Raw genomic sequence first — 12478 nt, forward strand, 5'->3', positions numbered from 1 at the left:
GGGGGGGGTTTAAATTAAATTATATATTTTCTTACAAGCTGTCAGGGATTGCTCTTCCCCTTGGATGTTGCTCATGAGTAACAACAAGCCTTCAGTGAAGCTAAAACTATTTATTGTCCATAATGGAATTACAGAGTCTCTGGAGCACGACTGCTCAGTTAGTTTCAGTTTCTCGGAGTGGCAGGCTTTCGCGCCCCCGCCAACAAAGCCAACAGCTCGGCACTCTAAAATGACGTCTGCGTCTCCTCCTTCCCCCCCCCCCTCGTCTAATTTTCCTGTCTGAGACTGACTGCTCTTGGTCTTTGCCCTGCCATCCCGAAGCCTGCCATCTCCCCTTCTTCTGGAGACATTTCCTGACGGGGGCTTGAGCTGGGAGATGAATATGTGGAGATTATGGGTGGCTGTTCTCTATAACCCAGTGACTCCCCTTCCCTGGAGGAATCACTATCTTTTCTCCCAGCTCTAGCTTGCTCCTCTCTCTCTCCCTGCTCCTCCCGAGTAGTCCCTCTATCCCTGACACAAACATTTTAACACATATTAAAATACCATTTCATCATAAAGCTTTTGAATAAAAAAATGTCCACTATTTTGTGTGTGGGGGGGGAAATAGTGAACATAATGTGAAAAAAGTGGACTGTCCACTCAAATAGCGGACACCTAGCAACCCTATTTCTGGCAGGAATTTTATTTTATTCCTTCACCAATGCATTAAATACTTCATTGTAATACTATGTTCCACTCGTGGGACTACTTCGTTGTGGGTTTCAGTTTTGTACCCGACTCCTGACACCAACTGAGGCGTGCTCCTCTCGTTCCAGGCTACTTTTGCTTTTTGAAAAAGAAAACTCTGGTACTTGGGAGACGTAGGGAAAAAAGGAAATAGAGGCTTTTCTACTGTCCTCAGTTTCCCATAAGCATGTGAGGCTTCCCGAAGTCCAGAGATGTTCTCGCTTAGAAATCTCTCTTCTGTAGGGGACTCCGCGCATTCTCTGAAACCCAAGATCCCGCACAAGCAGGTAACATGTAACATACTGGATTGGCTTTGCAATTTTTATTTCCTAGTCTGTGTTTACAGCCCTCCCTTTCTCTTCCTTTGGCCAACTTTGCTCCCCAATAAAATTCTTTCCTTTTTGACATTCAGTCTGCGTGGCCAGTAGTGAGGTGGACGGGCCAATGGTCTGATTCTGTACCCAGCCAGTGCCGGATTTACGTACAAGCTAAACAAGCTACAGGTGAAACTCGAAAAATTAGAATATCGTGGAAAAGTCCATTTATGTAAGCAATTGTTTTCATTAGCTACTGGAGTTTAATATATGAGATAGACTCATGACATGAAAAGCGAGATATGCCAAGCCTTTGCTTGTTATAATTGTGATGATTATGGCGTACAGCTGATGAAAACCCCAAAGTTGAGATTGTTAATTTGGGGTTCTCATCAGCTGTACGCCATAATCTTCACAATTATAACAAATAAAGGCTTGACATATCTCGCTTTGCATGTCATGAATCTATCTCATATATTAGTTTCGCCTTTTAAGTTGAATTACTGAAAGAAATGAACCTCTCCACGATATTCTAATTTTTTGAGTTTCACCTGTATAGCTTAGGGCCCCACTCTCTTGGGGAACCCCCCCAAAAAATTAAAGGGGGAAAAAACTGGATGTATATTTAAAAAATATAAGATAAAAAAACAAATAAAACAAAACCTACACACAGCAACAGTGTTTTGTGTTGTGTAGGCTCCTAGGATGTAAGTCATGGGCCCCGCCTGCTAGCCTGCTCCCTAAAATTTTTTGGGATTTTTATCTCCCGTGCTGCTTCAGCAGTGATATAATGATTTGTGTACATCATGTGAGTCTGAGAGGAACGTGAGAAAGGAAGTTTGTTTTATCTCTTCCGCCTGACGGTTGTTATCGGAAGTTAGTTTCATTTCTGCTTGTGTCGAAGTTTTGTATCGGCGTTCAAGAAATGCAGACAATGATTCTGAAGGCTCTGTATAAAGACTGTAAATAAAGTAGTTTTAGCACTACGAATGACTCCTCCTTCTTGCTGAGGAATGCAAGAAGATGTGCGTACTCTTTTCATGAGAGAAGGGTCCACTATTACCGGCACTCTGGACTGAAGGAGAGATGCCAGCCAGAGAGAGCCAAAGAAGACGCTCCGGAGTATTTGGGAGTCTGCCATCTCTGCCCTAGGTGTTTTTCCAACAAAAATATCACTGGTTTGCTCATTTCTATATCTATTACTTTGATAAAATGCATATTTTGTTATATGCAAATGGCTTTAGATACCCATTAGGTCCATAAATGACCATATAGCATATATTCAACACAAAAAACAGCGACAATTTGTTGTTGACAAAGGACAGCTGGGCATATAAAGCGCCCAGGTACCTTCAGTAGCTTAGGGCCTCATCAAACCTAAATCCGGCCTTGTACACAGCAACTATTTCCCCCCTGAATGGGGCTCAGAAACTCCCTGTCCTAGCTGGGTCCCACAAGGTATCCTTACACGAAAAGGAGGGCCGGCAGGTAAGGAAAGATCAGGCCCCCCTTCCAGATCAATCTGCACTTTTCCTCCCTCCTTGCTTTCCTTCCCAATTTCTTAAAAATTAAAATTAAAAGGGGCACCAAGGACCTGTGAAAAGGGAAGCCGCCATTTGTTAAAACGCAGGCTGCTTTTCTACGGAGAAGCAGATGTTAGCGGGAAATTGGCATTTGGGGAATGTATCTAGGATGCAGGGGGTGCGCAGAGAGGACATGCCTGGATATCGAGGGTGGAGAAGTAGTTGATGAGTTCCCCTTCGTCGCTGATCTCGGGCTCCGAACAGGCCGGACACACCAGGTCCGTGATGTGCTTCTCCTTCACGGCGATGGTGAAGTGCAGGGCAAAGCATTCCGGGCAAATCGTGCACTCGCACGACGTCAGCGACTGCATCTGAAAAAAAACACACACACACAAGAACAGCCCGGCTGAGTGAGACTCTACCGTGCGCATCCCACGAAAGCGAACGAAGGAAGGCTCAGGACCGATAAAAGAAATGATTTCTTTGTTTAGTTAAACTGCGGAACTCTCTGCCACAGGAAAAAGGGGTGGCCACTGATATGGATGGTTTTAAAAGCGGACTGGGCAAAAATCCTGGAGAGGAAGAGGGCTATCGATGGCTATTAGCTACGATGGCTGCGCTCTGACTCCACAGCTAGAGGCAGGGCCGGATTTAGGTTCGATGAGGCCCTAAACTACTGAAGGTAATGGGGCCCTTTCCATGTCCAGCTGTCCTTTTGTCAACAACCAATTGTCGCTGTTTTTTTGGGTTGAATATATGCTATATGGTAATTTATGGACCTCATAGGTATCTAAAGCCATCTGCCCATGTTGCCACGCAACCAGTCCATGCAGAATGTAGGCACCCTATATATAGAAAGGAGCAAGCCAGTGATATTTTAGAGAGCAGGCTAGCAGGCGGGGGCCTAGGGTTGCTAGGTGTCCACTATTTGAGTGGACAGTCCACTTTTTTCACATTATGTTCACTATTTTTTTTCACAAAATAGTGGACTTTTTTTTTATTCAAAAGCTTTATGATGAAATGGTATTTTAATACGTGTTAAAATGTTTGTAAGAAAATATATAATTTAATTTAATTTAACCCCCCAACCCCGCTTGTCCGCTATTTTTTGGAAGCAGACCTGGCAACCCTAGGCGGGGCCCATTCCTTGCATCATAGGAGCCTACACAACACAAAACACTGTTGCTGTAGGTAGGTTTTATTTTATTTGTTTTTTTTTATCTTGTATTTTGAAAATGTACATCCAGGTTTTTTTCCTTTACATATTTTGGGGCGCCCCCAAGAGAGTGGGGCCCTAAGCTATAGCTTGTTTAGCTTATACGCAGATCCGGCACTGGCTAGACTCGCATAGCTGTCATCTTTTCCCTTTTCTTGCGAGGAATCCAATTCGGAATAAGGGAATTTCCCTTTTAAAAAAAGGAAAAAGTTGACAGCTATGGGCTAGAGGCAGCAATGCTTTTGAATTCCTGTTGCTGAAGGCCAGAGGAGGGGAGAGTCCTGTTGCATTCAGGATCAATCCTTCCCATTGGGGCATCTGGTTGGCCAATGGGAGAACAGGATGCTGGGCCAGATGGGACATTGGCCTGATCCTGCAGGCTCCTTTTATGTGCTTATGAGACTAATATTTAGCATTATTAACAGGCAATTTATATACTGCTTATGTTTAAACAAACCTCTAGTGGCTTACACCACAGGTTAAACAGGAAATAGTACCAAAAAAAAAAAAGCCAGGGAATTTCTGCATTCTACAAAACACAACAAACAACTAAACAGAGCACCATCCTCTTTAGGATCAAAATAATCGCTGCACGCCAAAGCCAGTTGCAAAAATACGAGGAAAATTAATAACAAACATAGTAAAGACACCACCTTGCCGACAAAGGTCTGTCTAGTTAAAGCTATGGTTTTCCCAGTAGTAATGTACGGAAGTGAGAGCTGGACCATCAAGAAGGCTGATCGCCGAAGAATTGATGCTTTTGAATTATGGTGCTGGAGGAGACTCTTGAGAGTCCCATGGACTGCAAGAAGATCAAACCTATCCATTCTCAAAGAAATCAGCCCTGAGTGCTCACTAGAAGGACAGATCCTGAAGTTGAGGCTCCAGTACTTTGGCCACCTCATGAGAAGAGAAGACTCCCTGGAAAAGACCCTGATGTTGGGAAAGATGGAGGGCACAAGGAGAAGGGGACGACAGAGGATGAGATGGTTGGACAGTGTTCTCGAAGCGACTAACATGAGTTTGGCCAAACTGCGAGAGGCAGTGGAAGACAGGAGTGCCTGGCGTGGCGTGCTCTGGTCCATGGCGTCACGAAGAGTCGGACACGACTGAACGACTGAACAACAACAATAGTAAAGAAGTAAACGAAACACCCTCTGAGCCCCAGGAAGTAAAATACTGCAAATGAAAATTAACTAAACAGGACAAATTCAACTTCTTTAAATAACGTGGCTGACAACTAGACCCCCAACCCCCTCAAAAAGCATCGAAGAATTTCCCAGTTGCCCTACGTAAGTCAATTATACCAGACTTAAAACAGACCAATCCAATTAAAATTAAATCCCGCAGCTGCAACTGACTCCCCCGCTCGCTTGGCAGAAGCAATGGGAGATCATCTCAGAGCAGATTAAACACACAAATGTGCAGCTTTTATTTCTACCAAAATAAAAACGTCTCAGGCTAGCTGACTTGACCTTGAGTAAAGAGAAACAGTTAACGCCAGACAGAAAGTTCTGCCTCCGCAGGGATTGTCACGGCTGAGTTATTTATACTTTTTTGGTCCGCAGATAAGCAAGCTGGGAGGATTTTTAAAACTCAAGGCCTCCTAAACCAGAGTCAAATATAACATCCCATAATATTCCAAAGACACATACCAGAAAAAGAACAAATTAATCAGCAACTGAGGTTTTGAGAATGACTGTTTCATTTCTATCCAAATAGGCTTTTTTTAAAAAAAAAAAAAGCAATTGTTCGCATTTGATCTCCTTTGATAGCTATTAAAAAACGTGCGCTACTTTGATGGCATAAGTGCAAGTTCAACCAAAATCTATTGCAGGTTGTTGCATTAATTGTAACTAAGCTGGAACATAAAAGAGAGAGAGAGATGATAATGATGTAGCTTTACCTTACTATTATAGAAGGATGTAGAGAGGATGTAAAAAGGTATAGGTAAAGGGACCCCTGACCGTTAGGTCCAGTCGCGGACGACTCTGGGGTTGCGGCACTCATCTCGCTTTACTGGCCGAGGGAGCCGGCGTACAGCTTCTGGGTCATATGGCCAGCATGACAAAGCAGATTCTGGCAAACCAGAGCAACGCACGGAAATGCCGCTTACCTTCCCGCCGGAGTGGTACCTATTTATCTACTTGCACTTTGACCTGCGTTTCAACTGCTAGGTGGGCAGGAGCTGGGACCGAGCAACGGGAGCTCACCCCGTCGCGGGGATTCGAACCGCCGACCTTCCAATCGGCAAGCCCTAGGCTCTGTGGTTTAACCCACAGCGCCACCAATATTAAGGGGAGGTTTTCTTTATGCTTGCATGACAGTAGATCTGGTAAGCCACCATAGTTTGAAGAGCAATTCTTATATTTCACTGTATTTTTGGAAAGTCTGTCTCTCTCCATATTTGAACACCTCTTAAGGTACCATAACCAAATTTTGCATGGCGGTTCCTGAGATCAAGGAGGTTTTAGTTCATGCTAGGACACAAGATGCCGGACTGAGCCTTTGAAAACGCACCAATTATTATTTTTTTGTCCTTTAGAATTCCCGACCAGAGCCAGGCAACTATTAAGCTGCAATTATGCTGCAATTATGACAAGCTTTGCTATTAAGATGTAATCAAGGTTCTGATGCTCTGTGATCATATACCAACTCTATTTTGTGCTCTGTATTTCGGACTCTGGATTACACCTTGGCTCTCAAACGCTGAAAACCCGGAAGTAAGTGTTCTGGTTTTCGAATGTTTTTCGGAAGCTGAACATCCGATGTGGCTGTCGGCTATTGTTTCCAGGGCGCCTGCACCAATCAGAAGCTGTGCCTTGGTTTTCGAACATTTCGGAAGTCAAAAAGACTTCCGGAACCAATTAAGTTTGGCGCTTTTGTTCTATTTATTTTGCGTTTTTGTTTTTGAGGCATTTTCGGTTCATTTGTTTTGATGACTGCATGGAACCCAGTTCAGCTACTGATTGATTGATTGTGTGACTGTGAAAATGGATTAATGCCCCCCACCATCCCAACAATGACTATCATCAGTGCAGGTAACTATTTTTAAAAAATTTGTTATCATCTACAATACTCTCTTTTTTATTTTATAGTAAAGTACATTGATTATTAAGGACCCAGGTGGCGCTGTGGGTTAAACCACAGAGTCTAGGGCTTGCCGATCAGAAGGTCGGCGGTTCGAATCCCTGCGACGGGGTGAGCTCCTGTTGTTCGGTCCTAGCTCCTGCCCACCTAGCAGTTCGAAAGTACGTCAAAGTGCAAGTAGATAAATAGGTACCGCTCCAGCGGGAAGGTAAACGGCGTTTCCGTGCCCTGCTCTGGTTAGCCAGAAGCGGCTTTGTCATGCTGGCCACATGACCCGGAAGCTGTCTGCGGACAAACGCCGGCTCCCTCGGCCTATAGAGCGAGATGAGCGCCGCAACCCCAGAGTCGGACATGACTGGACCTGATGGTCAGGGTTCCCTTTACCTTTACCTTACATTGATTATTGCTTTCATTTTATGGATCAATGGTCTTGGTAGATAGTAAAACTCATGTTAAATTGCCACTGTAATTCCTAAACAGCAACACCAACTGAGATGCGAGGGGGGAAATGAGAGAGTGAACCCTCTCCCAGGACCCAGCATAGTAGCCGCGTCTGGTACCTTATTGCGAGGCAGGGCCAGGCTGCAGACGGCGCACTCCCAGCTCAAGAGACGCTTGATGAAGTCCCGGCTAGGCGAGGCCTTGACGGCCTCCACGATGTCGGCCAGCTCCCATCCGCCTTCGCTCGGCTGCTCGAGCATCAAGGAGACCACCAGCTCCGCTCGGCCCCAGCTGGGCAGGGAAAGGGAGGCCAGCAGGCGGCGGAGGAGAGCCTGCAAGGAGGAGAAAGAGTTAGACACGTCTCCACCCCCTTCGTTCTGCCCGGACACTGAGGTCCGGCTCCAAGGGCCTTCTGGCGGTTCCCTCACTGCGAGAAGTCAGGTTACAGGGAACCAGGGAGAGGGCCTTCTCGGTGGTGGCGCCCTCCCACCAGATGTCAAAGAGAAAAACAACTACCAGACTTTTAGAAGACATCTGAATGCAGCCCTGTTTAGGGATTTTAGTGTTTATTGTATTTTAATATTCTGTTGGAAGCTGCCCAGAGTGGCTGGGGAAACCCGGCCAGATGTGTGGGGTATAAATAATAAATTTATTATTAATTATTATTATTATTATTAACAGGAAGGATAATGGCGGCATCCCCCCTCCAGCCACCTCCGAAAGCCCTTAATCCAGGCATGTCCAAAATCCGTTTCAGGGGTCTAATCTGGCCTGCCGGTCGATTTAATCTGGCCCCCATGGCAGTATATGTCTCCTGAGGTAAAATCCTAAAAAAGGCAATTTCAGTCCTAAAAAAAGCTTGGCCCTCATGCATTTTCACTTCGTGAAATCTGGCCCTCTTTGAAAAAAGTTTGGGCACCCCTGCCTTAATCTCTCTCTCTCTCACCTGTCGGTCGGGGCTGTGGAAGTCGAAGGGAGGGTCCTCGTTCTCCCACAAGCGCTGAAGGAAGGGCTCCAACCGCTGGCACTGCAGCTGTGTCAACGCTCGCCAAAGATCCCCGTTGTTTTGGTACAGGGCCTGCAGCACGGGGCCACGCTCCTCAAAGCCCAGCGCCTTCAGCTCCCGCAACTGCACAGAAAGAGGGCGTACTTAGCCAGATCCCACCCTTCCGGTGGCCCGCAGCGCAGAGCTCGGCTTCCAAAAGCACTCTGCATGTGCTCAGGGGAGCTCTTTCACCATTTTTTTTCCCTGGAGGGGACTGAGCGAATCAGCTCGAATAAAGCTTTGGCTCAAGCACATCCCTGCCCCTTCCAGCCCAGCGGCCCGCACCCTTTCAAAACTCAGCACAGCTCCCCCAAATTTGCCAGCAAATCGTTCCTGTTCTTAATGAATCCCACTGAGTGGTCAGGCTCCTTCACTGCCCTCTCCTTAGCCGGCTGCCCATTTCCCTGGGCCTCCCCAACTTCTTCCAGACATTGGCTCAGGTGCGAATTCTGCCCAAAGGCTCCACCCACAAAATATAGGCCCCACCCATTCCCCCCCTCTTCACAAGCACCTCCCCTTTCTCCAGAACCTATCCTGAATGGCTGACCTGGCCCCGCCCACTTCCTTTAAGGCTGTCCCCATGGTGTGTTCTCCCAAAATATTTCCCCCCTACAACACAACCTCTTTTTCCAGAGGCCCGTCCCGTCCTGGCTGACCTTCCTGCGCCGTGCGCTGAGGCATCGGCTCACGGCCTCGTCCACGTCCCCCAGGCTCTCTGTCCAAGCCGCTTGGACTTCCTGGCGGGTCAAGACCCCCAGCCCTCCGCCGGGCTCCTGCTCTCCTCGCTGCGTGGCCAGCTCAGCCACGCCTTCCAGCACCCCAGGGAGCTCCGAATTCAGCCACGCCAGGGGAAGCTCCGCCCCGGAGTAGCGCAAGGCGGCCGCCACCAATTCGGGTGCCACGCCGACTTTTTCCGCTTCCTGCGGGGAAAAGAAAGGAAGGGTTGGAGGCCCGGGTCCTAAAGCGCAGGAGGTCCGAGCCTGGGTCAAATCCAGCAAGGGGCTTTTCAAGCTGGTCAGGAACTCTTCTTGGCCGGGTCAGGAGGACGACTCAGGAGGGAGAAGGAAGGAATGATGCTTGCAGGCTGAAAAAGGGGTCCCCCGGAATTCTTATCTCTCCTCCCCCCCAAAAAATTCTGTCATGCTAACAGAAAATGCTGAAAAGCAAGGAGGTCCCCAAGCCTTTTAGGCCCCTAAGACATGCCCATTTTGCAGAAGAAAAACCGACGATGCTCAGAACCAACCCCATCCCGCAGGTGGAACACCAACACACACTTCAAAATAAATAAATCAAGTCGGGGGGAAGCAGGCAACTGCCCCTCTTCAAATGAACAACTACCCCCACAAAAAAAATCTGAAAAAATAAAGGAAGGTTCTTGGACTTTGATGGGCACACAGGCAGGAATGAGAGCACTGAGGTGCCTTTAATTGCCACCTGGGGGATCTCAGCTGAAAGAGGGGGACGCAGAACCCTCATTTGTTGTACCCACTCCCAATTCCTCAGCTGAAAATCCACACACACACACATAAAACTGCTTTGCCTTGTACCAAAAAGTCCTTCAAAAAGCACTCTGAATTATTCTGTCTGTGTGTGTGTGTGAAATTAAATGCGGCTTTTAAAAATACACCTGCTCCCCACTCAAATGCATCATGGTGTAAAAATAATCCACCGTTTTGAAGCTGAAAACGCAGAATGCCATTTTAGAATTAGGGCAGAGAGGTAGGAGCAGTTTGGGCTGAGATGCTGACATTTAGACCATCTAAACCAGGAGTGGGGAAGCCTTTTTTTCCAGCCTGGGGGGAATGTTCCCTTCTTCCCGGGGGGTCAGGGGCAAAAGTGGGCGGAGCATCGCATGTAAATAAGGGCGGTGAGGGGTGTGGCCTGAGGAGAGGGCCAGGCGGGGAGTCCTGCATGTCCACTTTGCCCAGCAACCCCTTGCAAGCCTGATTGCCTGTGGACAGTCAGATGATTCCTCCCCCCAGGGGGGGCAAATTCTCACCCGGATCATGGCCACCATCTTCTGCCCGTCCTCCCGCAGTTTCTCCTGCCTCCGATGTTCCGCCTCCTCCTGGGAGATGGGCAGAGCCTTCCGCAGACTCCTCAGATCGGCTTTGACCTCCGCCGCCCCCTTCCTCGACCTTTCGTCCTCCTCCTTCTCCGGCTTGGCGTGGGGCCGCGAGGGCTCGGGGCCCCCTCGCTGGCTGGTGCAGTTGCACATCTCGCACACCCGCCCGGGGCACTTGTTCCAGAAGGTGCAGTGCTCGCACTGCCAGCCCGAGGCCTGGAGGGGGAGGAATAGCAGAATCGTAGAGCTGGAAAGGAACCCCGAGGGTCATCTAGTCCAACCCCCGGCAATGCAGGATCCTCTTGCCCGACGTGGGGCTTGAACCCACGACCCTAAGGGTAAGATGCAGATCGACACGCAGCAGCACCCCGTCAGCAGATGGACAGAAGAGCGAAAGATGGCTGGGATCGTTTCCGAGAGGAAATTCCCTGCACAGAACCCGCTTTGTGAGCAAAATTTACACCAGGGGGCTTAGTTTGGTCAGAATCGAGTGTATGCTTCTAGAGGTAATGCTAAGTACATCATTTCTGGTAAATGAGCCACCATAACCGCTAGAGGACCATGAAAATCTGTGTCCTGGGCTTTTTAGACTCATCTACCCATGTACGTGGGTGGCACTGTGGTCTAAACCACTGAGCCTCTTGGGCTTGCCGATCGGAAGGTCAGCGGTTCGATTCCCCGCCATGGGGTGAGCTCCCATTGCTCGGTCCCAGTTCCTGCCCACCTAGCAGTTCGAAAGCACGTCAAAGAGCAAGTAGATAAATAGGTACCGCTCCGGCGGGAAGGTAAACGGCGTTTCTGTGTGCTGCTCTGGTCTTGCCAGAAGCGGCTTAGTCATGCTGGCCACATGACCCGGAAAAACTGTCTGCGGACAAACGCCAGCTCCCTCGGCCAGTAAAGTGAGATGAGCGCCGCAACCCTGGAGTCGTTCGTGACTGGACTTAACAGTCAGGGGTCCCTTTACCTTTACCTATGTACCAGGTAGGTAAAAAGGTAAAGGACTCCCGGACAGTTATGTCCAGTCTATGGGGTTGTGGCGCTCATCTCGCTTCAGGCCGCCAGCGTTTGTCCACAGACAGCTTTCCAGGTCATGTGGCCACCTTGACTAAACTGCTTCTGGCGCAATAGGACACCATGACGGAAACCAGAGCACACGGAAACGCCGTTTACCTTCCCGCCAGAGTGGTACCTATTTATCTACTTGAACTTTGACGTGCTTTCAAACTGCTAGGTTGGCAGGAGCTGGGACCGAGCAACAGGAGCTCACCCCGTTGCGGGGATTTGAACCGCCGACCTTCCGATCGGCAAGCCCAAGAGGCTCAGTGGTTTAGACCACAGCGCCACCCGCGTCCCCTACCCATGCACTATCTGAAACCCACATTGGTTACTGGATGTGAAATACATTGGTATGATCCCCAGCTCTCCTCCCCCTCTAAATAAATGTATCCGTAATAAATATATGAAGTGTGGTGTGAGTTGGTTTTAAGCCAGCGACCTGAGTGAAAGCCAAAGGAATCTAGGAATCCAAAATACTGTAGTCCTCTGTACTAAGGTTAAAGCCTATTGGGATACGATATATAATGAATTGAGAAAGGTTTTTAGGTATAATTTTGAGGAAAAAAACCAGAGGCATTTTTGTTAGGTATAGTAGGAGAAGAAATTTCAAATAAAGATTTAAACTTGTTTATGTATGCTACGACGGCTGCAAGGATGTTGCTGGCACAGAAATGGAAACAGCGGGAAGTAGCAAGAGTGGAAGAATGGCAAGTCAAAACGATGGAATATGCAGAACTGGATAAGCTGACGGGGAAGATCCGAAACCAGCGTGATGAACTGTTTGAAAAGGACTGGAGCAAATTTATACAATATAGGAAAAATCATTGCATACATTTGAAAACGTTTGTAGGATTGAGTTAAAATATTGTGTAAGGCTAAATTAAGGAGCTAATTTACGATTAGAATGGTTAGGTTTATTAAGACAGAAAGAAGGTAAATACGTTGCAAGTGGAATGCTAAGATTTAAGTGAATACTTAAGGAGGGAAGTCAATGCTTAT

General features: G+C 47.8%; 1 protein-coding gene across 3 annotated transcripts in view; it reads right to left on the reverse strand.

The window, feature by feature from the left end:
• Positions 1–12478, reverse strand: part of RNF31 (ring finger protein 31) — a 33705-nt gene that overhangs the window by 10739 nt on the left and 10488 nt on the right. For all 3 annotated transcript variants that reach the window (XM_033169832.1, XM_033169830.1, XM_033169831.1), the window contains exons 9-13: positions 10358–10639; positions 9015–9278; positions 8260–8442; positions 7433–7645; positions 2764–2937 (exon numbers count right to left, since the gene is read on the reverse strand). In XM_033169832.1, coding sequence (XP_033025723.1) covers positions 2764–2937; positions 7433–7645; positions 8260–8442; positions 9015–9278; positions 10358–10639 — 1116 coding nt within the window. The remainder of the gene's footprint in view (positions 1–2763; positions 2938–7432; positions 7646–8259; positions 8443–9014; positions 9279–10357; positions 10640–12478) is intronic.

Source organism: Lacerta agilis, chromosome 14 (genome assembly GCF_009819535.1).
Source record: "Lacerta agilis isolate rLacAgi1 chromosome 14, rLacAgi1.pri, whole genome shotgun sequence".
Taxonomy (NCBI): domain Eukaryota; kingdom Metazoa; phylum Chordata; class Lepidosauria; order Squamata; family Lacertidae; genus Lacerta; species Lacerta agilis.